General features: G+C 35.8%; 1 protein-coding gene across 1 annotated transcript in view; it reads right to left on the bottom strand.

The window, feature by feature from the left end:
• LOC112046295 (uncharacterized) overlaps positions 1–27,473 on the bottom strand; it is a 61,277-nt gene extending 33,804 nt beyond the window's left edge. Inside the window, exons 1-2 of the mRNA XM_024082895.2 lie at positions 27,324–27,473; positions 4,481–4,760 (exon numbers count right to left, since the gene is read on the bottom strand). Coding sequence (XP_023938663.2) covers positions 4,481–4,657 — 177 coding nt within the window. The 5' untranslated portion in view covers positions 4,658–4,760; positions 27,324–27,473. The remainder of the gene's footprint in view (positions 1–4,480; positions 4,761–27,323) is intronic.
• Positions 27,474–27,981: the final 508 nt, after the last annotated feature.

The raw sequence follows: 27,981 nt of genomic DNA, 5'->3' as shown, positions 1-27,981 counted from the left end.
CGGCTGGGTATTTTACCGATGCAAAAGAAAAGTGCGGCCTTCGGCCGGGAGTTTGTGATAGAGCCTTCGACCGTGACTACGGCTGGGCATTTTACCCAAGCACAAAAAACGGAACGCGCGGCCTTCGACCGCGACTACGGCTGGGTATTAGGTACCCAAGGTAGGTACCCAAGCAAAAATAAAGGGGCCTTCGGCCGGGGGTTTGTATTTTAATTTGAAAAAAACATTGGAATTTATGGCGATTAGGTTAGCGGAGGGTAGAACGGGCAAATAGTGTGTGAAATGTTAGCCGCTACGTGACTACGCGAGTTTAGTTTACAATAATTATGAGCGAGCAATCATTTAGTTCCGTTATCAGTTTAATTGAGCTATTAATGGGCTATTGATTTTGTAACATCGTTGTTATTAACTGACGGGTGTAATTACTATTGAAATAAAATCATGATATACGTACTATTGGATTGCTAGTGGATGCCCAATACTTCATCATCATCATTATCAACCCATATTCGGCTCACTGCTGAGCTCGAGTCTCCTCTCAGAATGAGAGGGGTTAGGCCAATAGTCCACCACGCTGGCCCAATGTGGATTGGCAGACTACACACACGCAGAGAATTAAGAAAATTCTCTGATATGCAGGTTTCCTCGGTCGTGCCAGGGACTAGCAAACGTTTTAAATATGTCATTGAAGGTATTCAAGCATCTAAATTTTAGTATTCAACCCAAACTCGCGATCATTAGAAAGTGATTTAGCGCTAAACAGAACGCTTGTTACATTTTCATTAATCATTCATGATTAAATTACGTATTGATTTCCGTTGTGCAGTGTTATCGCGATTATACGATCTGCCTTCCAAAGGGGTTTGACGCTGAGTTAATGAGTTTTAATTTACAATAGCAAACTATGTGTTACAAGTTTCTCGATTACAGGTGGTGTTAACATTCATTATTTATGTTATTGTAGAGTGGAGGTATCAGTGTTGGTATTAATAAGTGGGTATTTGATGACTTGAGCTCAGTTGTTTGTTAAGCAGCGTAGACATCGTCACAAATTAATAAAAATGACACTTGAAATTGGCTTGATATCTATTAAATTAGGTTGATTTTGGGTTTTTATTCTGCATTTAGTCTTAGTTTATATTATGTAAGTCACAGAAACAAAAATATTGATGGAATGTAAATTCATTGATAATAGCTGGTTGAGGAGCCGATGAACGTTGGGGTCCCAAGGTGTTGGAATGGCGACCCCGCATCGGCCAGCGCAGTGTATAACTTCGGTTTTTACATGACATTGTACCGGAACGCTAAATCGCTTGGCGACACCTCTTTGGTAACTAGCCCACCACCCAGACCTGGACTAATTAAGAAAACCTCAATCGGCGCAGCCGGGATCGTTACCTCCGTCTTGTAAATCCACCGCGCATACCTCTGCGCCACGGAGGCCGTCAATCTATCATCAATAAACATCACGTGAGCTTACTTGTCACTAATGAATAAAACTAATAGAATTAACCAACCAACGAGGCAATGTTTGAGCTATTTTCACAATTAAATTACAAATTATTCAATTAAAAATGTAAAAGTATCGCTGTGGTTGCATTGGAATTAATTCGATACGGAATGGAACTTTCGTGATTATTTGAATAAATCGGATTCGTGATTAAATTACGTTTTGATTTCCGCATCGCAGGTAATAATCGTCATTCGTTTGTGATGCTTGTTAATATAGTGTTTTGGATGATCAAATAGTGTGGAATTGAATGTAATACGAAAATTTATGTAATATTATGTAATCGTAAATAGTTATTTGTATTTAATGTTCAATTAATGCAATATTATCATGTATTTGCATAGATTTTATATGACGACTACCCGACGCACCGCGGTTACACCCGTGTAGTTCCCGTTGCCGTGAGAATTCGGGTATAATGTATAGTCCATGACACTTACAAATAACGTGTTAAAATAATTTTCAAAATCTAAAAATTACTACCTAAAACACCACAAACTTTACCTGTAAATTATAAGTAAAGATTAAACTTTTGCTTTACTGTCTTTAAACTAAAGTATACCTACTTAGCAATTCTATTTTTTGGAGGCTAATTACTAGGTACTCTTTTCAGACCAAGGCGCTTTGGAACCCCGTAACTTTAATTTTAATATTTGATTTTAATTATCACCATTAAATCATGACATAACTGTCTTGACGTTTTAAGAGTGCTTGTAAAGCTACTGTTACACATGCTCATTTCAAGCACGAAAGCGTGCTACTATTGAGTAGTTGCTACTTATTAGCATGTGTATCGCAACATTGCTATTAATGAGCATGCTTATTTCGAGCTTGCTCAAGAATCAACAATCATGCAATCTGGGTGGAAGGGGGCGTGCTTTCAGCGAGTCTGAACAGGTTTGCTTATTGAGTATGCTAGTCGATCAGCATTGCTATTCTGTATTCTCTTCACCTTCATCTCTCCCTGTCTAACACGATACTATAGACAGAGAGCGAAAGATACAAAATAGCATGTGTAATTGGTATGTTTGCTTTGAACATGCTTATTGCCTGCTGACGATAAACATGCTCGTGTGGAGCATACTTAATAGCACCTTTTTAGTATGCTATTTTAGAGCATGTGTAGCAGTACCTTAATAGAAATAAATAAATTTTTGATTTTTATATTATACTGAATCAAAATTAGGTATAGTATTTTTTTCCTTACATGGCAAAAAAGGTAAACAAAGATCCGTCGTCACGACATTCACATATTTCTCACAAACCGTCCGTTTAAACTAAATCATTTATATACACATCACTTCATTTAACGCGCACACCGCGAATTACATAAAAACTGCTTGTAATTAACTAATAAATCACATTTATTTCACTAAAAACGAAATCACAACAAGTTTTATTTCTACAGATTAACGAAAATGTTGCGACTTTGACATTTCGTAATGCTAGATTGTCTATGAATTGAAGAGACGGGAAAGATACATGAAATTATAACTTGTCGATAATTATGTACTTATTTTTTAATTTTAATATTTGTGTCCTTTGTGGCTTATAAATAACAATTTAAAAATTAAAAATTTCCATTGTAAATTGCCACTGACTTTATTTCAAAAATATTCGTATGCGGAAATAATGTCGCTACTATATCCAACAAAATGAAATGAAATGTTAATGTTTTTTAACTTTTGTAATTTTTAAAAATGTAAACTGTAAAATTTTTGTAATTTATGTACTTGGAAATAAAGGCTATATTATTATTATTATTATTATTATTACTATATCCAACATTTTCATGTATTTCATGATTCACTTCTTCTCCTTGGTGTATATATTCTTAAAATGATATTTAATTTCCTAAAATGCACACAACTGAAAAGTTGGAAAACGAAACGAATATGGAACGTATTCGTTTTTTAAGATGACGTATAGTAACGGATATTTTAGTTTAGTTATTTCAGATATAACGATACCTACTTGATATCGTTACGATGCCCGCGGTTAACTTCTCAACCCTACTGATTGTCTTTGGTTCATAGTCAGCCATTATTGTTGTTTAAAATTGACATCTAAGAAAATTTCAAGTATAGTGAAGAAGATTATGTCTTTGACTGTGTAGCTTGACCTCCAGCGATGGCCGTTTAAGTGATGACTCTGCCTAATGCGTACAAGGTGGGATGGATTCCCACAACTGGGTTTTTTCATGTCAGGAACATAAATATTATTATTGTTCATTTAATTTATTGTCGGACGACAAATGTATACTAATTTCTTCTGCTAATTATTGTGTTTATATTTTTAACCGACTTCCAAAAACGAGGAGGTTCTACGTTCGGCTGTATGTATGTTTTTTTAGCATAAAATAACATCTTACCTATGTGCTACCTTCTGATCAATTTGAGGGCGGTGCCAATCCAGTGTCCTGTTTTAATTAAAGCTGTTTCTGAAAGAACCACAGAAGTTTTGAAATTTAAACGGCTTGAATTAATACATCACTGGCTTGGCACCGCCTTCAAACTTATCAGAAGGTAGCACATAGGTAAGATGTTATTTTTGGCTTTTTAGTTAAGGTTCATTTTTGATTTGGAAGTCGGTTGAATTTATTTTTATAATATGTCATCATCATTATCAACCCATATTCGGCTCACTGCTGAATTCGAGTTTCCTCTCAGAATGAGAGGGGTTTGGCTAATAGTCCACCACGCTGGCCCAATGCGGATTGGCAGACTTCACACACGCAGAGAATTAAGGAAATTCTCTGGTATGCAGGTTTCCTCAAGATGTTTGCCGTTTGATACACGTGATATTTAAATTCTTAAAACGCACACAACTGAAAAGTTGGAGGTGCATGCCCCGGACCGGGTTCGAACCCACACCCTCCGGAATCGGAGGCAGAGGTCATATCCGCTGGGCTATTACGGCTCTTATTTATTATTATATGTACTTACAAAAATAAATAAACAAATGACATACCTGGTAATGTGTTTGTACAACGACTGCTCTAAAAACTATGGAAGCATCTTGGACGCGCGTCTCCAAAGGTCTCTCCGCGAACTTCGGACACTGGCTGTCACAAACTATAGTCTGGCACAGTAACAGAACAACCACAAACAAATCCCTATTGGAGCACTTGACTGCCGGACATGCCATTTTCAACTTTAAAACAAAACACTGTAAGTTACATATTCGTGTGTCATTTCACAGCGCTCTGCTTCGCTCGTCGTTTCTTTTGTCGTTTCCTGCTCTGCATTTTCTGTAACAAGAAAAGACACATAATCAATAAAACACGCCTTGTTTTAGATATCGATGAGTCACAATTCAAGACCCAGGAATAGTTATAAGTATTGTGATGACATCTTTTTACCAGTAAGGTAATTTGTTGAGTATGAAAATGGATCAATTATAGTGATTATTGGCTTATTTTCAATTGTCCATTGTTAGGCATTAAGCCTACTACGGCCTCCGTGGCGCAGTGGTATGCGCGATGGATTTACAAGACGGAGGTCCTGGGTTCGGTCCAGATAGGAGGCTTCGGCCGTAGCTAGTTAGTCTACAAACAAAGGCGATCGGCCGGTACGATGACGTGTAAAAACCTAAACAGGTGTGAATTTACATCCTCCATCAAGTTAGTTCGCTTCCATCTTAGAATGCATCATAACTCATCGGGTGAGATTGTAGTCATGGGCTAGCTTGTAAAAAATTTAAAAAAAAACTAAAGGAGGAATTGAGTTATAAGCCCATCCAAACGCTAGGAGCTGGCATATTTTTGTACCGTTAAAAACGTCATCTAAACTAATGAAATAAAATCGAAGCAAAAACTCATCACGATAATACCGAAAACTATTTAACATAGAGAGTTACTTTATAGTTCGTAGACAACCGCTACGAAGGGATTTTGCAACAGGGCCGCATTATAGAGGTCTAATGGCTCTTGAAACTTTGAAGAAATAATCCCTTATGTATACAAAAAATACACAAAAATACCGATAACGATACTATAGGATAGACAATAAAAAATTCATCCTCACTTTGCATGGAAGGGAGGAACCCCAAAAAAATTTATTTCGAATTTTCTTTTTACCGCTTTATAGACGTAATTAATATACATACTCTTACCAAATCTCATCTTTCTAGTTTAAACAGACTCTGAATTATCGTATAAATTTATCTTTTTAATTTAACAACGGAATTAGTTTGCAATTTTCGATTTCCAACTACGTTTTTTAAGTTGGCCAACTATTACTCTTTAAAATGCAATGTATCCTTAAATAATTGTTTAGCCGGTAAAGGGTGGGGACACTTGACTCTTACTCTAACAAAAATTAGCTATTAAAAGCTTAATATTTTACAAACGGATCCGTTCATCCCTTACGACTTTCAAAGATAGATCTAACGATACCCCATACTATGAAATAAACGATTACGATACGATTCCTACGCGGACGAAGTAGAAGAAGAAGAAGCGTCCGCTACTAATATAATCACACCAATCCAACATTCAGCTTACGATAAAACATTAAACGGTGCCTCAGCTATTATACTCTTGTCAATAATATTTCCCATTTTCTTATATCTCTCCAGTATCAAGAGAAGCAATTGGTTATTTCTTCAATGCGGATAAAAGCATTATTTCCTATTTGTTCTGTTCTTTTTAATATTTGCATTCGCTTTGTTACTTATTTCCTTTAGGGATTACGTGCGCTTGTGGAAGTTAAATTTCTCTTGGATTATTTCTACTGTCACTGATATTAATTTCTGTTATTAATCCGACTTAATATAATATACTTAGAGGCACAATTATCCGCCCACTTTAATATGACGCGAGTATATTAGGATAATTGTGGCTAATAAAAATTAAGTTTTCGTACGGAAAATATTGTTAAATATTGAACTTTATATATGATTTTTCTGATGGTTTCTACGAAATTAAGTGGCGACTGAGGACAAAATTTCCTTAACAAAATAAGTAAGTTACGATTAATATATAGTATCAACGTCTCAACTTATGAATAAATAGATAAATAAAACTTGCTACCTCAAAAGCCATTATTATCTTACAGTATGTATGGCAGTACCAAGTGCTGACAAAGTGTCTTGTTTTTATAAAATGACGAAGGTCTGGTCATCACTTTCTTTTTGAATTTATTGCTTGCAACATACAAGTACAAAATTTTAAAATTACAGTCATTTCAACCAGTATACTGATGAAACAGCAGAACAAACTTAGTTTATCTTTACTAATATTATAAAGCTGAAGAGTTTGTTTGTTTAAACGCGCTAACTCAAGAATTACTGGTCCGATTTAAAAAAATCTTTCAGTGTTAGATAACCCATTTATCGAGGAAGGCTATAGGCTATATATTATCGCCATATTCCTACAGAAACGGGAACCACGTGGGTGAAACCGCGCGGTATCAGCTAGTAAGTAATATGATTGGACACTATAGACGAAAGTTTGTGTGTCTGTATGTTTGTCCCTCATAAGCGCTGCGGCTACGGAAGCGATCTTTACATCCCGGAAAAATCCATGGTTCCCACGGGGTTTCCGAAAAACTGAATTCCACGTGGACGAAGTCGCGGGCGTCCGCTAGTATGAAATAATTCAGTTAAAAAAACGTGACCGTGAAAATGCTTACATTGTATTCACGTTTGAATTTAGGACATGTTTACAAATACGCCGTACCTCTGTATCCTACTGCATTGTTCACAGTTCGTAACGTAATCCAAGGATTAGGTTACAGAAACCACCTAGCAATGGAACAGTCGAAACCTTGTTCATTTAATACTTGCTTTTGCTGTGTCTTCCCTCCCGTTAACAACACTATTTAGGCCGACCGCATATATTAGTTTTTTCCGAATCCGTTTTCCGTGTTCGGAAAACCGAATGCATGAAATCAATATAATATACACGTACTTTTTTTGACTGATCGGAACAAATTCCGCGCATACGTAATGAATGCGAGATCTTGGAATATTATACATTCCTAATGAGAAAATACTTAAAGTCTGCGGTAGTCTCACTAATAAGCCCAAATTGAAATAACGCATTAGGAAAACGAATACGGAAAACGAGTATATGCCTGTCAGAGCCAGACATACTAGTCCATTCTAGTCATAGAACATTCCACATACTAGAAAACATACTATAGAACATACTAGAACATTTTTTACAACTGATTTTCGTGAGTAGTCATTAATGAATTCACATTATCACCCTAAGCCCGCCAACCCACATTAGAGCAGAGTGGTGAGTCTAAGCTCCATATTCCCTCTCCTGTAAGGAGCGAGCCCTGACCCTGCAGCGGGCCGCTAAATGTTCCGTTAAAACTGATAATTGTAACAAACCATCTATGTATAAAAATGTTTAAATTTGCTGCAAGTTTTAATGGTATCTAATAAAAAGAACAGCAGAGAAGCGCGTTTTACAGCGTTAACATAAATACGTTAAACATAAAACGTTTAAACTCAAACAGAAGTAGTTCTTAGTTGTTACAAAGTTTTATATAAACCGTTTATTTTAGTGCCACGAGTCCGTCTGAAAGGTATAATTGCTGTTTTAATTAAGTCATTTCGGAGGTATGCTATCTTTATGCGAAAACTGACAGTCGGCAACTATTTTTATAAAGTTTAAAATAACATGAAACACTTATGTTAATTTGTTTTTTTTTTATTTATAACTGTTCAAGTTCGTCCAAGTCCATTGATTCCCAAAGTTGTCCAAGTGGAACCACCCGTGGACCTTTGGGGGAGAGGTCCACGGAAGACACGGAAGACTTGACGGGGTCTACCATGGCCTGAAAAAAATGGGGTCAATGGGTATCAATGGCCATAAATTAGGACAACTCATGAAGCCAATTTTCAAAGAAATCTTTATTTGCCTAACCTGTTAAATCATCTGATACAGGTAGGTACAATAAATTCATATTCATTTGACATAATTTATTGCATTATCTGTGTCGAACTTACACAGTTTTATTAAGGATTTGACTCTAACTTGACACATCTAACCAAATTATGCTATTAATGACATTTGACATCTCATTCATTGATTTTTACAACCCGAGTTTGCAAAGACAACTGACAATCAGTGAAATACTCATCAAAATGGATATTTATATCACTACAACATGCTACAACACTGTTGGTAAATTATGTTGGTAAATTTTGGCTAACATTCTAATGGAATAAATCTCGTAAAATATACAGGATTTTTAGTACATTTTTAATTTCTGTGCCGTTCTGAAGAGTGGGTCCGATTTTGGACATCTCCTTTATAAAGTGGTCCATGAGAACAAGAAGTTTGGGAACCTTTGGTCTAGACCCTTGAATCATGCCACCTTCTCACCTCTATACTACCTTTGTTAGGAGTATTGGATGACAAACATTCTACTTAAATAAAATCACAAAAATCAGTCACAGACGCTCTATCTACAATACGTGTATGGCAAACATAAATTTTTATAACAAAATAAATCGAGGGCGAGTTATTAATTTGTTGGTCACCCACATCCGCAGCGTGCAAATTAACACTTTCATCATTAAAGCGGTGCCGGACACACAGTAACCGCAGCGCCAGTAATTGCTCGAAGATTGACCTGTTTGTCACTCACCATGTAATGTGATCGATTGTTTATAGTTTGGTCAATGGAAACTATGTTGGTTAATAGTAGGATACTAACAAACAGGGTATTTTGTTTTGATTCATGAGATCACTAAATAAACTTTCAGGACCTACTCGTCATTTATTTTCAACTAGCTGATGCCGCGCGGTTTCACCCGCATGGTTCCCGTTCCCGTAGGAATGCAGGAATAATATATAGCCTTTCTCGATAAACGAGCTATCTAACACAGAAAGAATTTTTCAAATCGGTCCAGTAGTTCCTGAGATTAGCGCGATCAATCAAACAAACAAACAAACAAACAAACTGTTTAGCTTTATAATATTAGTATAGATTTTCTCTCCTTGGAGAACTACTGCAACGAGCAAAATTATTAATTGAAAAAGAATAGACCTGGAATAATGGCAAGAATTTTGGCTGCATTTACACGTTGGACTGCCAGTCCTTCTGAAGTAGTCATTATTTTATTTATTTGTAAGCAATCAAGAATATGTCTCACCTGATGGTTAGTAATTATCGCCGCCTAGGAATAGAAACGAAGAGCCAAAACGCTTTGTATGAATCCAACAGACATGTACGTTTTTAGTTAAAACATCTCGTTTTTATTTTTCACCATTATTAGAATATATTTGCTAGTAGGTCGACATTATCAAGAAAATTACTTTATACTTTTAGTTAAGAAATCCCAAATATCCAACGAGATGCATTGTCTAACTGGTTCAATGGCATTTAGTACCAATTAAGATTTATATAAGCTCAAGTGTACCGTAACTTGACACGATCCATCAAGCATCCAGGCGTAACTAATATGGCTTCCAAACTCACTCCGACTAAAGGCAGGCGTCCACAGGTCCGCATGGTACGCAGTGGCGTAACTAGGTAACCAAGGGCACTGGTGCAAATAAAATAATGGGCCATCGGGCATCTAAACTGGCTAGGTTTTATTAAGTTCAGTTCATTCGCGATTTTCTGGTAAGGATTCGAGGGCCTCTGAGCTTGAAGGCCCCGGCCCACTGCATCGCCTTGCACCTGAGTAGCTGGGCTACGCCATTGATCATACGCAACCTCAGACCAATTAATGTATTGGACCTGCCTCGCTAGACGTTACTTTTCTGTCAAAGTATATGATCAACGATCTAATGTGATTATAAAAACTGTCTATAGAATCGATGTTAAATAGTTGTAATCGTGTTCATCGGTTAAAGAGCTCCGTAAAAATAAATTTTTGTGTAATTGAATTGTGTAAAAAACGGGCAAAAACTTCTAGTTTAGTATATGATATATACCAAATCTAAGCTCGTTTTCCTCAGAAAATGACAGACAATTTTGTTCGTGACTATGAGTGCGATACAGGTCCTTCTATAATTGGTCTGAATACGCAAGGGACGCATTTTTTTTTTTTTTTATTCTTACAAGTTAGCCCTTGACTACAATCTCACCTGATGGTAAGTGATGATGCAGTCTAAGATGGAAGCGGGCTAACTTGTTAGGAGGAGGATGAAAATCCACACCCCTTTAGGTTTCTACACGGAATCGTACCGGAACGCTAAATCGCTTGGCGGTACGTCTTTGCCGGTAGGGTGGTAACTAGCCACGGCCGAAGCCTCCCACCAGCCAGACCTGGACAAATTAAGAAAATCTCAATCTGCCCAGCCGGGGATCGAACCCAGGACCTCCGTCTTGTAAATCCAATGCGCATAACACTGCGCCACGGAGGCCGTCAAAGTCCGTCAAAAAACGGAAGCGGGTTTTACTATTCTTTGCATGAAAAGTCATACAAGTGCGTCCACTGATCCGCATCGAACGGATTTTATCTAAATAAATAAATAAATAAAAATTGCTTTATTTCCTTACAATTACAGACATTTTTTTTTAAATTATTATTAAGGTTTACAAGTTTTATAGATTGTTAGTGGGTTAGTTGATATTATCTATTTTTTTTTTATATTATGTTAGTAATGTTAATTTTTCATTTTATTATTATTTTTTGTAAGGACTGCATAAAGCAGTGAAAGCCTCCTCCAATTGTAGCCATTGTATTGTCTCTGGCTGTTCGTTGCCATGTTTTATCTGCGAACGAACGGATTTTATCTATCGAAAAATAAAAATCTGTTGTTTGAAGCGATGTGGATCTGTGGACGCCTACCATAAGTAAGATCTTATGTGTTCTATGCTCAAATCGTATCACAGTAAGCTATTATCCAAACCGCAAATTGCGAGTGCTATATTGATATGCTAATCATTGCCCGTGGCTTTGCTCAAGTAACTATTCACGTTTGCCTTGCTTGCCTTAAATTCTTTCTTGACGAGGGCAAGCTAGGCGTTTGTGACAAAAAAATGCATATTGATCCTTGACATATGACTTCGTCCGCGTGGAATTTAGTTTTCCGGGATAAAAAATTTCAGCTAATTCGGTTCAGTAGTTGAGGCGTGAAAGAGTAACAAACAGTCATATCATCAAAATCATCAGTTTTCGCAAATCTCGGGAAACCATGGATTTTTTCGGGATAAAAAGTAGCCTATGTGTTAATCCAGAGTAAAATCCATTTTCATTCCAAATTTTAGCCAAATCGCTTCAGTAGTAGCGGCGTTATAGAGTAACAAACATCCAAACATCCATACAAACTTTCGCGTTTATAATATTGGTAGGATTTTTGAGTTTCTTAGTCCATACTTCTAAGTATCTACTCTAGGTAGTCAATTAAAGAGTTAGGACCGTGGCACAGAAAACTTATGTACGAGCACAGAAAACATATGGTTCGAGTACAGAAGATTCACTCCACAACGTCATTAAAATAAATAGCGACGCTACGACACAACATTGACAGCCTCCGTGGCGCAGTGGTATGCGCGGTGTATATAAAGACGGAGGTCCTGGGTTCGATCCCTGGCTGGACAGATTGAGATCTTCTTAATTTGTCCAGGTCTGGCTGGTGGGAGGCTTCGGCCGTGGCTAGTTACCACCCTATCGGCAAAGACGTACCGCCAAGCGATTTAGAGTTCCGGTACGGTGCCGTGTAGAAACCGAAAGGGGTGTGGATTTTCATCCTCCTCCTAACAAGTTAGCCCGCTTCCATCTTAGACTGCATCATCACTTCAGATTGTAGTCAAGGGCTAACTTGTAAAGAATAAAAAAAAAAAAAATAGCGCAATTCAGTTCGAACAATTAGCAAGCCGTTTTATTTACCTACAGTTCTTATCTTTATTATATCTACTCAAACAACGTTAGGGTTGTCTTCAAATAAAAACATACTTACTACTAGATTTAACGTGCGGGGGTGCGTACCTATGTTGATAAAATAAAATGGTGGCTTTCAAACTGAAAGGGGTGTGGATTTTCATCCTACTCTTAACAAGTTAGTCCGCTTACATCTAAGATTTTATCATCACTTACCATCAGGTGACGTTGTAATCAAGGGCTAACTTGTAAACAATAAAAAGACATTTGCACGTTTCAAGAGTCCAGATCCTCAATTTTCCAAGTATGAGATGTATTTTATTGATATTTTCTATAGAATATCATGCGGAGTCATGTTTCTAGTCACCAAATACAAAATTCAAAAACGAATACATTCTCGAGTCAGTACGACACGAAGCGTCGCATCAGTAACTTTCAATATTATTCAAGAAAAATGGCGTCTTATGTTTTAAATATTTTAAAAACTATTTACAAAAACTAAAGAAATAAGATGGAGTATTTTTTATTAGTAATTATTGATTAATACATTAATTTACGTAATTGTTGTTAGTATTACATTTTGAAATACAATTTATGAAAAAAGTTTGTATTTGCGGATGTCAAGGAGATGCGTGACGTTTGTTTTTTATGAGTTTCACCAGCTTCACCAAGCTGCTAGTAAAGACTCATTCTGTATGATCATTATTGTGTAATAATACCTAGGAAAACTATATTTTTTATTCTAGATTAACCCAGTTTTGTAAAGCAGAACAGTACTGATACAATATTGAATTAAACAAAACAAACAAACCGAATACGATAATTAAAATTAAATATTAACAAGACTATTCAATTATTATTTACTTGTTTTACCTACCTGCAAATTAACTTGTAATGCAATGGAAGTTTTCCGTTTGATATGAAAACGGAATTCATTTATGATTGATTTCGTTGTAAACATTATTACATGTACCGAACAATGAAAATCATTACAATGTTGCCAAAAAAACAAAATAAACTAGAAGAGTAAGCTCTTGGAAAAGCACTGCCTTCAAATAGCAGTTAAATTTTTTTGTTAATTGGTGGACGGAATAAAACGCGATTAAAGCTATTTGTCCTTTTTCCGCTTCCAAAAATGTCCTGTATACCTATCTCCCCCTCACGTATGAAACTATGAACCGCAACGAAAAATACATTCTTACTACGACACGCATTACATACGCCGCACGTGGACAAGCTGCCACACCGCAAATTAATAACCATCCGCGAAAAGGACTTTCAAATCCTACAGTGTTCAGTGAGTGCTTTGGTGAATTCTGTGCTCCTGGACTATCTCCGCAACACGGCGCATCAAGTATGGTGTATTCGCCTACTGGGCCATGATGTCATGAAGGTAAGTGAGTGTCCTATACATATCCTCAATGTTCCAGGCATTCCAAACCTTCCACATTCCACGGGTCTAGCTATCGAAGCATTTTTAGGCGTTAATTAATCACCAATTGGTATGATTTTACTTTTCTGTTTTTAGTGCGTCCGTAGCATAGTGACGTCCTGGCTACAAAACATATGGGAGTGGACGGGCATAAAGACAGTCGAAGAACTTTTCCGAATAGTTATGGACAAAGAAAAGCTTACAAAGCTGACCGCCGACCTACAGTAATGGAGAGGCAGTCTACGAAGTAGAAGGCATAGTGACGTGAAGATAAGTTTTAAAAAAAGGTAGTGTGAATTGGCTGGATGAGGAAGGCGGAGGATCGTGTGTGGTGGCACGCTCTCGGAAAGGCCTATCTCCAGCAGTGGACGGATACAGGCTGTTGATGAACCTTTAAATATTGAAATTGTTTTGAAGTATTGTTATTGGGCTAAGTTTTACGAATATTATTTAAACAGGTACAAACGACGAGATTTTTTATGTCGATATTTCGACCCAGTTGCACGGATCGATGGAGATGGAGAAAAAAGAACAAGAAAGAGGGTAGATCGATTCTGCTCCTAACAGCTGCTGTCAACTTCGCATCTCGCAAACTTCACTACCGTCGTGACCATGATCCATGCAACTGGGTCGAAATATCGACATTAAAAATCTCGTCGTTTTATCGTGGTATGTACCCGTTTAAATAAGATTCGAAATGAACAACCACGAAATAAGTTTAAAATCGTTAAGGCTAAGTTTTGTTCTGAATGAAGGCAATTAATATTATATTCACGAGTAAACTGATACAAACAATGACAAAACCCTTATTTACATCATAATCGAATCACATTTCAAAAACACAATGTAATTTTCTAGAAATGAAACAGCAGAATATTATTTCATTGTTACGCTAACAAAGGCCCGCACTCCTGTATTCATTACGTAATTTGAAATGTCATAATATCCATTGGAAATAAACATCGTAACTTTAACGGAGCTATTTTGATGACCTAAATAGCACACTTGTTTAGTGTTATTCGATGCAGTGTAAGCGAAATGTCCGGAGTTCGATTACTATCACCTCTTTTTAACAAAGCAAGCAGATGACCGACCTTATGTTATTATGGATAACTTTTGTCTTTTATCTATACTTCTATCCTTCCTGTACCTATATATACTTCCCCGTTCTTTTTCCACAAATCCTGTCGTCAAGGGTTGCCTGTCAGAGATTGCTTATAGCAATAAGGCCCTCTTTGCATGCTAAGTTTTAGTAGGTAGTAATTATTCCTTTTAATTGTTTTATATTGAGCGCAATAAAGTATTTCTTCTTCTTTTTTCTACACTATTGAAAATGAAACGTTTATTTATTAACTAAAGTACTAAATACATGTAGTAAGGGCCCCTGTACTAGGTGGAACCCTGTATTACTGGGTGCCTCGCTCATCCGCCAAGACAGAAAATTGTTGGTTAACAAATAACATATTCGTAACTACTTACGAAATCGTGTGTGTGCATGGATGTGTTTGTGTATGTGTGAGTATATGCGTGTAGATAATTATGCGAGAGTGAGTGTATATTTTATATAGGAGAAAATTTGTCTGTAGTTATTTATGAAAAGTTATCATTTAATAACAGTTCAGATTTGTTCATAGTTAAGGGATAGTAGTTTTCGATACTACTATTCAGTTACTGCGTTTTAGTTTATTACGAGTCAAAACATAATATTGTGTCTTATGTTAACATTTTTATGAAGAAAGAAGATTGATAACCAAATTATTTTCTTTTAAATTTTGTTTCACATAATATATATAAAGATTACATATACTTATGTTATAAAGAGTTAAAGTTCGATTTTGTGTGTTAGTTTTTCAGCAAAAAAGAAGGAAAAGAGGCGAGAATTACTTTGCAGATTGAAAAAACCTCAAACGCTAAACAGTATGCGAAGTTATAACAAATTATGAAGATTCAGAAATAATAATTCAGTATTTCTCAAGTGGAGCAAACAATCAGTCTCATTTTCAATGAATTATTACTTTTAAATTTAAAATATCTCCATCATCCTATTTTATATTCAAAGATTAAACAAAAGCCTTTACTCATAATATAAACAAAGGAAACAAAGATAACATTTTATATCAAAGAGCTCAATTTCAAACGGCTTATTGAATGTAATGGTACTCATTCTTCTATTCAATGTAAATATAGTTTTCAGGTATCCCGTATTTTATTATTATTATTTTTTTTATTGTTTACAAGTTTGCGCTTTACTACAATCTCACTTGATGGTAAGTGATGATGAAATCTAAGATGGAAGCGGGCTAAATGTTAGGAGGAGGATGAAAATCCACACCCGTTTCGGTTTCTACACGACATATTACCGGAACGCTGAATCGCTTGGCAGTACGTCTTTGTCGGTAGGGTGGTAACTAGCCACGGCCGAAGCCTCCCAACAGCCAAAAAATAATTGATGCATTACTACAAATTGAGTCAAAAACACATTATTATTCAAAATATTCAACTTTAGGATTGTAATAACTAAATAAATACATAATTTATAATAGTTAACAGAAGTAAATATTAAGGTTTAAAAATACATTCAGTACAATATGTTGGCCTGTCTGAAGTGGATTAATTAATGTACCTACTTGTTTTAAAATACAGGGTCACTGGAAAATGTACCTCAATACGTTATTTTAAACTTAAGGTTCTATTTTTTATTAAAATTTCAAACTCTTATTACAAATAGTTTCATTATTATCAACCCATATTCGGCTCACTGCTGAGCTCGAGTCTCCTGTCAGAATCAAAGGTGTTAGGTCAATAATCCACCACGCTGGCCCAATGCGGATTGGCAGACTTCACACACGCCGAGAAAATTCTCTGGTATGCAGGTTTTCTCACGATGTTTTTCCATCACCGTTTGAGATACGTGATATATATTTTTTCAAAATGCACACCAATTAAGTGTTGGAGATGCATGCCCCGTATCGGATTCAAATCCCCGCCCTCCGGAATCGGAGCCAGAGGTCATATCTACTACTAACATTCCCGTTAATAATATTAGTAGGATTTTATTAATATAACGGTAATACCCTATTATGGAGATTATTAAAAAGGCTTCTCTATCAAAGGAAGTCATAAAAGGTTTTACTAGAAGCGTGCATCCGTTGTACACAGATGTACATCGGCTCCAGTTTCCAGGTCACTCAGAGATAATGCAAGATGCATCTGCGATGCACTCATTTGCTAATGGCTACAACGTGTAACAATCGATTATAGTTCACATAGTTCATGCTGACATATTTGACTGATGAAGTTCCAGAGTTCGTTGTTTACTTTTCTAAATATAGACGAGTATACAGGGTGTTCCATAATCTATACTAATATTATAAAGCTGAAGAGTTTGTTTGTTTGTTTGATTGATTGAACGCGGTAATCTCAGGAATTACTGATCCAATTTGAAAAATTCTTTCAGTGTTAGATAGCCCATTTATCGAGGAAGGCTTTAGGCTATATATTATCTCCGTATTATTGCTACGGGAGCGGGAACCACGCGGGTGAAACCGCGCGGCGTCAGCTAGTCAATGGATAAAACGCAAACGGTAGATGCACCACCTAATCATCTAAAACTAGTTTGAATAGTTTTCCCAAAAGACCCCAGAGTTTTTTCCTTTTATTAAAATTGTATTACCGTACGTTGATAATTTATTTCGTAATATTTAACAAAAATCAATTCTTTAAAATCATGATTACAGCAGCTACAGCTTAAAAAAAAACTGATTCAAGATAGAAAAATTTGAAAAATCCGAAAAAATAATATAACTTGGTCACTCTAAGGATTTTTAGAAAGCTATTCAAATTAGTTTTAGATAATTTGTATATTAGATAAAATGTATATTCGTTATCGTGCCGTGATAGCCCAGTGGTTATGACCTCTGTCTCCGATTCGGAGGGTGTGGGTTCGAATCCGGTCCGGGGCATGCACACATCCGACTTTTCAATTGTGTGCATTTTAAGAAATTAAACATCAAACGGTGTCTCAAACGGTGATATATAACACAGCACAATATCCTATGTAACATGTTAAGTTCACGTTTGAATATACGACTTAATTTAATATATCACAATCCATACTAATTTACATGAACGCAAATTGTTTTGCTTTGTACTTTGAATTTAATATTAATCTCTTGACATAAGTTTCGAAACTGCGTAGGCTGTTGGTGACAGTTCATCCATTACTTTAACCAAGTAATTTACGTTCCTAAAGTATTTAGTTTTTAAGTTTACACTGGTTTGAAATCAAAAAGTTTGATATTTACATTTTTTTATTACGAGTTACAAAAGGCGTGATACTTGTATTAACAAGTCTCACTCATTTTATAACTAAGGCCTCCTTTTGTAACAGTAATTTGGAGGTTTTTTGAGGCACACTACGGTTCTCCAATGCGCGTTGTGGATACCGTTTTTTTTTTGTGATTTTTGTTTTTTTTTTCTAAAATACACCCTGGAGATGGTGCTTCTTGAGGAGCAGCTGAAGCAATTCTGAATCATTAACATGTGACAGTTATTAAAAAATTGAGTTGATTATGAAATTATGAAAAATTATCAAAGTTCTAAATTATTTATTTTACAAGCACTTTGGAAACGTTGAGTTATGTCATTATTTAATGGTGGTAAGTAAAGTCCAAAACTTAAAATTAAAGTTACGAGGGTTCCAAACGTGCCTGGGTCCGAGAGAAGATCACCCTAAATCCTTCCTAATAATCATAATCACTTTTGGTCTATATCTTTAAGAACCTACTAGCTTAAAGAAATATAAAATAAAATGTCTATGAAAAACAAGACCAATTAAAAAAAATTAAAAGAACCTCATATTTAAACATCAAGTATTTAAAACACAGTCAATATGTCAGCCATACACTCTCATGCATAAAGCATTAGTTTCAGAATCGAATCGTATTATAATTTATGCTAAAACATTACGCTGTATTACGTTTCGTTTCAAATCACTGTCTATATTTAGATACTTGAAAACGTATCGCTAACGTCGTCTGTCGCTAGGCGCTGTGGCCCCATTAACTAATGAAATACTGCAGCGTTCACTGTGTAATGTGTATGCCTATCCTTGTGAAAGTACGAGAGTATAATGTGAATACAGAAGCTATATTGATCCATGTACCTACTATATAGTGATATAATTTACTAGTAATATTAGTCATCATGCCTCATTGGTCCGTGGTTAGCTGGGTAAGCTACAATCCAGGATTCCAAGATTTGAATCCCGGGTCTGGCCAACAAAACAAAAATACGTTAATGGGATTTTTCTTACAAGAAAAATCATAATAGTAGCAGCCTGGGGTTGGGAAATTGGCGGTGTTTAAAAAATTATAAAATAATTTTCGTATTTATTTGTAAAACTAGCTGACGCCGCACGGTTTTACCCGCGTGGTTCCCGTTCCCGTAGGAATACAGGGATAATATAGCCTATAGCCTTCCTCAATACATAAGCTATCTAACACAGAAAGAACTTTTAAAATCGGACCAGTAGTACCTGAGATTAGCGCGTTCAAACAAACAAAATCTTCAGCTTTATAATATTAGTATAGATAAACACTAAACAAGCAAGCAATGAGTGGGGCAGATAGTTCGAAGAGTCGTTGAACGTTGGTGTCCCAAGATGCTGCAATCATAATATGTTTAATTGTGCCGTTAAATATCTACTCGTTTTTGCCCTCCTAGCCCTGTTAACCATTTTTGGACCTCAATCTTCATCGCAGTTGATAAAGTATGAAAAAGTATAGAAAACTAGCAAACGCCCGCGAAGAAATTTAGTTTTTCACAAATCCCTCGGGAACCATGGATTTTTCCGGGATAAAAAGTAGCCTATGTGCTAACCCAGAGTAAAATCTATTTCCATTCAGTTTCAGTAGTTGCGGCGTTAAAGTGTGACAAACATCCATACAAATTTTCGCGTTTACAATATCAGGACTATAAATAGACAAGGTGGTTTAAATTTCATAAGCCTCAGCTGTAGGTTCTGAGAACTGAAAATTATGCGCTATGCAAATTAAAGTGATTCATCCCGCCAATGAAAATTAAATAAATGGGTGACCGAACGAATTACAGACAATACCATCACAAACCAATTTTGATTAAAAAATGGAAATTTTAACATCAACATTGGGCCCTTTGATAGAAATGTCAAAGTTATATTTGAAAACTTTTTGAATCTACCGTTTGAATATTATATACATTTGAATAGTCAAATAATGGTTCGTAAGTTATACTGTGTTTCGAACAAATAGCAATTTTTTTTTATTAAATGACGAGTTGTGCACTTATATTATAATGTTCTAGTACATTATGATATAAGTGCAGCTGCTGCAGTAAGTTAAAAATTATAGTGAAGGCTCGAATTGCAGCTCGAGCCAAAGGCGAATACATTATAGTAAGGAAGCAGAGGCTGTAATCATCAAAGCGCACGTATGTCATACAACGTTTTATAACACACTAGTAGATGCCGCGCGGTTTCACCCGCGTGGTTCCCGTTCCCGTAGGAATATAGGGATAAAATATAGCCTATAGCTCGATAATTCCTCGATAAATAGGCACTCTAACACTGAGAGAATTTTTTAAATCGGACCAGCAGTTCCTGAGATTAGCGCTTTCAATCAAACAAAGTCTTCAGCTTTATAATATTAGTATAGATTTGCGAGGAAACACGCTTTGAACACACTTTCTGAAAATGAATGATCTTTGCGTGTTTTCCATATGTTGACATTTTGATACGCTTGTTATTTTTGCACAGATAGCGAAGTGCGTGCGTTTTTTTTTAGGCAAATGCACCAAAAACAGCCGGTATTACTAATAAAGTAAATTAATATTTTTCTGTTTCTGATACAGATGGTTGACATGTACTGTCAAACTTTTGTAGCTGATTGCAGACAATTGATTTTGTTTAAGACTTATGTAGACGATATGTAGACGCTCACGTGCAAGTTACCGTGACGTAAGCGGCGGCGCCGAAGCGTCGCGCAGTAATCAAGAAGCTAGAGTAGAAAGTGGGGATGTTTATTTACATTAACTAAATGATGTTGTTAACTTATAAGCTCCTCCACCTAATATTGTAATTAGTTATTTTCTAGTACTTTTTGAGTGTAGTAACTAGTAACTAGTACTAGTACTTATATACAATAACTAGTACCTAGTAACTAGTACTAGTACTTTTTAACCGACTTCCAAAAAGGAGGAGGTTCTACGTTCGGCTGTATGTATGTTTTTTTTTTTTTTTTTTTTTTTTTATGTATGTCCAGCGATAATTCCGTCATTTGTGGACCGATTTTGAAAATTCTTTTTTTGTTGTGAAGGGTTTGATTCCAGGGTGGTCCCATTTTTTTCATGTCAGGATCTGATGATGGCATCCTGGAGAAATCGAGGGGAACTTTTGAAAATCGTAGAGACGGCTAGTGCATTTGTTAGTGTTTCCATAAGGTATTTTAAACCACTACAATTTTATGAAGGTCTGGAGTTGGTCTGATGATGGAGCCGATACACAGACGATGGAACTCGTCAACGATTTACAGCAGGTACCTTTTGTTTGGGCTTAATTTATTTGTATTGATGAGAATTTTCCACCTAGATGAGTTGTGACTGTATTAAGGGTCTGATGATGAAGACGAAGGACAGTGAAGAGAACTCCTCGACGGTTCACAGTAGCTACCTTGTGTTTGGACTTGATAAATTTGTATTGATGAGAACTTTCCACCTAGATGGGTTGTGACTGTATTAGGGGTCTGGTGAAGAAAACGAAGGATAGTTAAGGGAACACCTCGACGATTCACAGTAGCTACCTTGTGTTTTGACTTGATAATTTTGTATTGATGAGAACTTTCCACCTGGATAGGTTATGACTGTATTAGAGGTCTGGTGATGAAGATGAAGGAGAGTTAAGGGAACTCCTCGACGGTTCACAGTAGCTACCTTGTGTTTGGACTTGATAAATTTTATATTGATGAGAACTTTCCACCCATATGGATTGTGACTGTATAGGGGGTCTGGTGATGAAGACGGAGGACAGTCAGTTCACACTCAGTAGGTGCGCTAACACTAAAAATTAAAAAATAAAAATTTTAATAAAAAAAATTCAACCGACTTCCAACTCAAAAATTAACCTAAACTAAAAAGCAAAAAATAACATCTTACCTATGTGCTACCTTCTGATCAATTTGAAGGCGGTGCCAATCCAGTGTCATGTTTTAATTAAAGCCGTTTCTGAAAGAACCACAGAAATTGTGTAATTTAAACGGCTTGAATTAAAACATCACTGGCTTGGCACCACCTTCAAACTGATCAGAAGGTATCACATAGGTAAGATGTTATTTTTTGCTTTTTAGTTTAGGTTAATTTTTGAGTTGGAAGTCGGTTGAATTTTTTTTATTAAAATTTTTTATACAATAATAAAGCATCTATACTTTGTAACGCTGTTGTTGTATTTCTTCAAGACCGCCTGTACACCCGAACATTACCAAATAATTTGTTATTAACAATTTTATCTAACCACAAGTTCCTGGAGTCATAAATAAAAGAATAACGAAGCAAAAATTCATCACACGAACTCATTGATGGATTTTTCAAATTGGAAAATCCATAGTTGCATTTCCTTCCATCTCTCAGAGTGCTACTAAATTTAGTAAGTATATAAAATAAGTAGTACCAAGAGAAATGGGAGGAAATGGATTTCTTGCAGTAATTTTTCTTAAGATTAAACTTGTCGCGCCAAGTCGACTGTCGAATCTCACGGGAGCGACCCGGCTTATGTTCAATTTGTGGTTGACAGCACAAGTCACGATAAAGTTGATGTCGGAGGTTTTAGGTTTTAGGGTTGATCTTAAATACATTAGTAATTTAGGTCAACTTGCTAATGTCTATATGTAGTGAATAATTGATTTTGTAGCTGTTATCCGTGAAATCCCGATGGATCCACGCGACATCCTTTCAGCACACAGTAATATTATAGCGTAATAGCCCAGATATGACCTCTGACTCCGAATCCGAAGCAATCCTGGTAGCTCCAATTTTTCAGTTGTGTGCATTTTAAAAAGTTAAATATCACGTGTGAAGGAAAAACATCGTGAGGAAACCTGCATACAAGAAAATTTTCTTAATTATCTGCGAGTGTAAATTCGCATTGGGCCAGCGCAGTGGACTATTGGCTAACCCCTCTCATTCTAAGAGCAGACTCGAGCTCAGCAGTGAGCCGAATAAGCCGTTGATAACGATGATGATGATGATTTTGGCCAGTAAAAGCATTGCCTGTATCACGCTTCAAGGCTACAACCAGGAATAAAAAGTTGATAAAGGTGACAAAGTACCTAAAGAAACTAACATCTATTTACCTCATGTACAACGGCCAATCACATGGCCAAGTGCGGATACGGCCCAGAAGAAAGAAGAATCTATAGGTACCCTTCGAAACTATATTAGACTAATTCATACACCTAACTGACGCGCCATTTGAACACAGAAATTGTTGGACTAATTTTCGTAAACTAGTTGGTAGCATGTTCCGACATATTCATTAAAGTATATCAATTTCAATATTTTTCAAATATTTAGGTCTACTTTAATTTGATTTCTTCTCTGAACCAACTGGAACTGAACTGAACTGAAAATCGGAAATAAACGAAAACTTATGTCAGAGTGCACGATAAAACATTTGGACTTTCAAAAACTTTAAATAATATAAAGGACATAATAAATTTTGAAAATCCAATTCTATATTACGTGAAGTATAAAAATCTGTAGCCATAAACTACAATATACGGCGGCCGGGGCATCGTCTGAAATGTGGAATTCGTGGAGACATTTTTCTTCCCATTGAGTTCGATGTAGCTTGAAGTCAAGTTTCGTATCCCTAGGGACGCTCCCGGATTATGTACAATTTGTGGTCGACAGTGTAAGGCTAGATAAAGATTTATATCGTTTATGGTGACAATTTAGATGCTTACACATTTCTTGGAGACAAATAATAAAGAAAATTTTAATTACTGGCTGGCCTTTGAATGTTTGTGCTGCCAAATATTTTTTTTTTACACAAAACTACTAAAATTGATATTTAAAAATAACGGTGGTAGGAAGGCGAAATACTTTATAAAATATTCTGATGCCTCCCAAATATATGAAAAAAAAACATTAAAATATGTGTAGTCATTTCGGGAGGAGTGCGGTCAGAAACACTTTATTTTTGTAGTTAATATTTTTTTTCTATAACTGTGTTTCAGATTAATTTTCCTTAATTTTCATTTAAAATTCATCGTTTTGTATTATTGCTGGAGATATGGCTATGTAAATTATATAACGCACTTAATCGGTCTATAGATATCCACATAGACTCACCAAGGACATATCGCAAGTTAGTTTTACTAGATTTGCTAAAGTAATTGTTCTTTTTGTTTTTACCAATTTAAATTAACTTTTTGTATTATATAGTATATTCAAATAGTAGTTCTAAAATGTTTCTTTTTCTTGTTACTGTAATATGTATTTTTTTTTCTTGTGTTTGTTTTTTTTTTTAGATTGTAGTTGTCTAAATGCTGCAACAGTCACTGGTGGACCAAATAAATAAATAAATATTACAAGCTCACGTAGCATAATACCAGCTTTGATGATGAAGGTTTTAAAGATAGCAATATTTACAAAAAATCCCGCTGTATTTCTATGTCTATCTGAACCCAGTAAATCAATCATTGCTTAACAAATGACGACCCTGACTTTTGCATCATGGGTGGGGGTTCGATTCCCACCACTAATTACATTTGTGTTAAGAGTGTATTAGTGTGTATCCATAAATTATGTAGATGTATATTTATGCTTACGTTTATGTTACATAAATAATAGCGGAAAGAACACATTGGAAAACAATTTTAATTATGTTTTTCTGCTCTCGCAAATTCGGAGCTAGTTTGGTTATAAAATAAAATTTGACAACAAAGGAAGTACAAAGAAAAGTGAACGTAATATTTAAAAGAAAAAAAATTACCTTTAAAGGGCCCCGTAAACGTCCCTTGATTGCCCTGCGAAAATTACAGGGTAAATAAAATTAGAGGCATCAAGTCTTTAATTTATTTTCTTTAGCCAATGTTGTTGGCATTAAAGGAGGGATCTAAATTAAGATGAAAGAGGGGTTTATCATTCCACTTTTTATGATAAGGATGGACCGTGTTATTTGTCCCTTAAAATATTAAAATTTATTATTTATATAGTTGCTATGGGCCAATTCGCATTGGGCCAGCGTGGTGGACTAAAGCCTATCCCCTCCCATTCTGAGAGGAGATTCGTGCTCATCAGTGAGCCAAATATAGGTTGTTAATAATGATGATGAGTTGTTAAAGCTGCCTCTTACGTACAGTGGTTAGGCTGTGTGGTTATAGATCATGAAGTCCTGGATTTTTAGTCCTTTATGAGGGTGTGGAATATTTAAGATTTTATTTTCAAGAAATTACCAGGAGTGCCTCTATATATGATACTTGAGTGTTCAGTCTAAGAATGAATAAAAATGAGAAAAAAAGGACTATAGAATTATTCTGAGTCATACAAATATCGGGCTTTTTTTATTCTTTCGAGAATACTAAGTACAATCAAGGTATTGATTTACCTGTGAAGTTGTAAGAATATTCATGTACTTAGTTGTTTATTGAGACGTACATAAAATGTACATTGTACACACAACGTTAATCTACATTAAAATTTAATAATAATGTTTTTTAGGTAACAAATAGACTTAAAAACTACAAGACCAATTTAAAAAATTCTTCCACTTATAGAAAGCTACATTATCAGGGAGTAAAATAGGCTATATATTTTATACCTGTGTACCGCGAGATTCTGCTAGTATGTACCTACATACTTTGTCCGCCCTTAGACTTCCTAAATCCAGCCCTCGTGAAAATCCGTTCTTAGCGGACGTCTACTAATTGTTAACTACCTCCCTGCCAAATTTCATCTTTGTGCGTCAAGTAGATTTTGAAATTTCATGATGAGACCTTTAATATCTACTATGATGTGTTCCAAATTTCATCATCATTTGTTTAACCGTTTTGGATGATTGAGTTACAACTGCAACAGGTTGATACAAAATTATGACGGAAAAAAAAGTAGTAGAGTATAGCTGATCGTCTTCTTTGAGATCCTCTTTGGCTAGCGAAGGTTGGTTTACTTACACATATTTTCGCAAGGCATATTTGTGAGACACTCGTGATACCGGACCACAATCGGATATTTTGAAGCCAAGACTTCTTCAATCAATCATAGATGGAGAGCCTGCGAACCCGAGACCTTCGTCATTTTATAAAAGCCCAAACTCCATCCTCCATAGTTGGTTACGGTAGTCATCTATTTATAGTAGGAACATGAGCTGACAAATTTTTAGCTTTCATAAAATGAAGACGGTCTGGGGTTTACAGGCTCTTAGTCTATCAATCAATGAATCATATGATGCTAATGGTGATGGTGATGCTAATGGTATTCTTAGAAGTATTAGCGGTTCATAATACGTGCGGATTGATAGTTCACATAAAAAAATAAAAGATAACTTGTTAACAAAGGATGCACAAAATAAATATCTAAGATTGGTATTTATACCTTGTCCGAAACTCTCATTGTTGGTTGACAACTATAATGAGCTGATGACATCAATTGAGTTTCAATCAGAAAGCCGCTGGATGAATACGGCCCGAGACCCTAGTATTTGGGAGACAATGATAGCCCCAATAGCTCAACGGTAAGAGCGGTCGGACTCATCACCGAGGGGTGGTGGTTCGATTCTCGCCCCGTTGGTCTACTGTCGTACCCACTCCGCATACAGTCTTTCCCGACTAGTTGGAAAGAAATGGGAATTTTGATCACATTAAAAAAAGACATGGCAAACATTGATAATGATGATGGCTTTTTAATAAAATTGCTCTTTTTAACTGATGAAAGATTAAATTTCGTAATGTCATGTTGTGTTTTGTGAGTGTGTGATAATAGAATAAGCTATTAACAGAGGAATAAAAGGTATGTGCTTGCCATCCTGCAATGGATCAACGTGGTGGGTGTAAATTCCATATCCTTTTACCGAGAACATCGGAGACCTGGCTCTGCAGCAGAACTTTAACATAGGCTGATAATGATAAACCAGTAGTAGGTTTTGTAAACAAAAAATTAGGAAATTGTTATGTGCAAGAACTCTTTTTTGAAATTGAAACTCTCGTTATTTCAGACAAATAAAAACTGCGTCATTTATTCACCCATCTGGATCCGTCCAGTTTTAAATTTTATTATCTTTAGTAAAAGTAATTATCTATTAACATTATTTTTCATGATCTTTTCTTTTAAAAATTTGTGTTAATATTTATATTATAAATCTGATGTTAAAATGATTATACAATATACAAATAATAATCAATTAATAATAATAAGACTTTGATTTATTAATTATTTTTTTTGATAGCTAATACTAATTACGTCTACCAAACTTTGCCGCTACCCTCTAATCGCTTGTAATCACACAAAACAGCGCGTCAATATAAAATCGTACAAATCAAACGAATAAAAAATACTCACAGAGCAAAATAGGAAATCCGATGTTCAAACGTTCACAAAAAGTCACACAAAAAGCACAATTACTAAACACCTCAGTTTGCAACCGATTCAAGTTTTCATTTCAGTAAATAGCTGTGTTAGCTTCACTGACAGAACGTACGCTCGCGTCGACGTCTGAGAGAGGACTGAAGTACGGCTACGACGTAGACTCGTAGCTCGTAGCTCGTAGCATCGTGATGAGAGCTACGCTATCAGTCCTTAGATTATACGGACGTTTGTGATTATGGAACGGTTCGTATGGGAATTATCTTTGCTCTGTGTATGATTATTTTGTACAAACATTAATCTGTACGAGACGTAATAATACGCCCAGTGGATATGACCTTCGATTAGGAGGGATGCACCTTCAACTTTTCAGCTGTGTGCATTTTAAAAAATGATATATCACATGTCTCAAACGGTGAAGGAAAATAATTGTGAGGAAACCTGCATATCTGAGAATTTTCTTAATTGGTGTGTGAAGTCTGCCAATCCGTATTTGGCTAGCGTGGTCGACTATTGACCTAACACCTCTTATTCTGAGAGGAGACTCATGATCAGCAGTGAGCCGAATATCGGTTGACAGTGATGATAATGATGATGACAGGGATCCAAGATATAAGCCCTCACTGACTCTTCT

The sequence above is a fragment of the Bicyclus anynana genome, chromosome 13 (genome assembly GCF_947172395.1).
Source record: "Bicyclus anynana chromosome 13, ilBicAnyn1.1, whole genome shotgun sequence".
In the NCBI taxonomy this organism is placed as follows: Eukaryota; Metazoa; Arthropoda; class Insecta; order Lepidoptera; family Nymphalidae; genus Bicyclus; species Bicyclus anynana.
The sequence above is the reverse complement of the archived record's forward strand: the minus strand, read 5'-3'. Positions and strand labels throughout refer to the sequence as shown.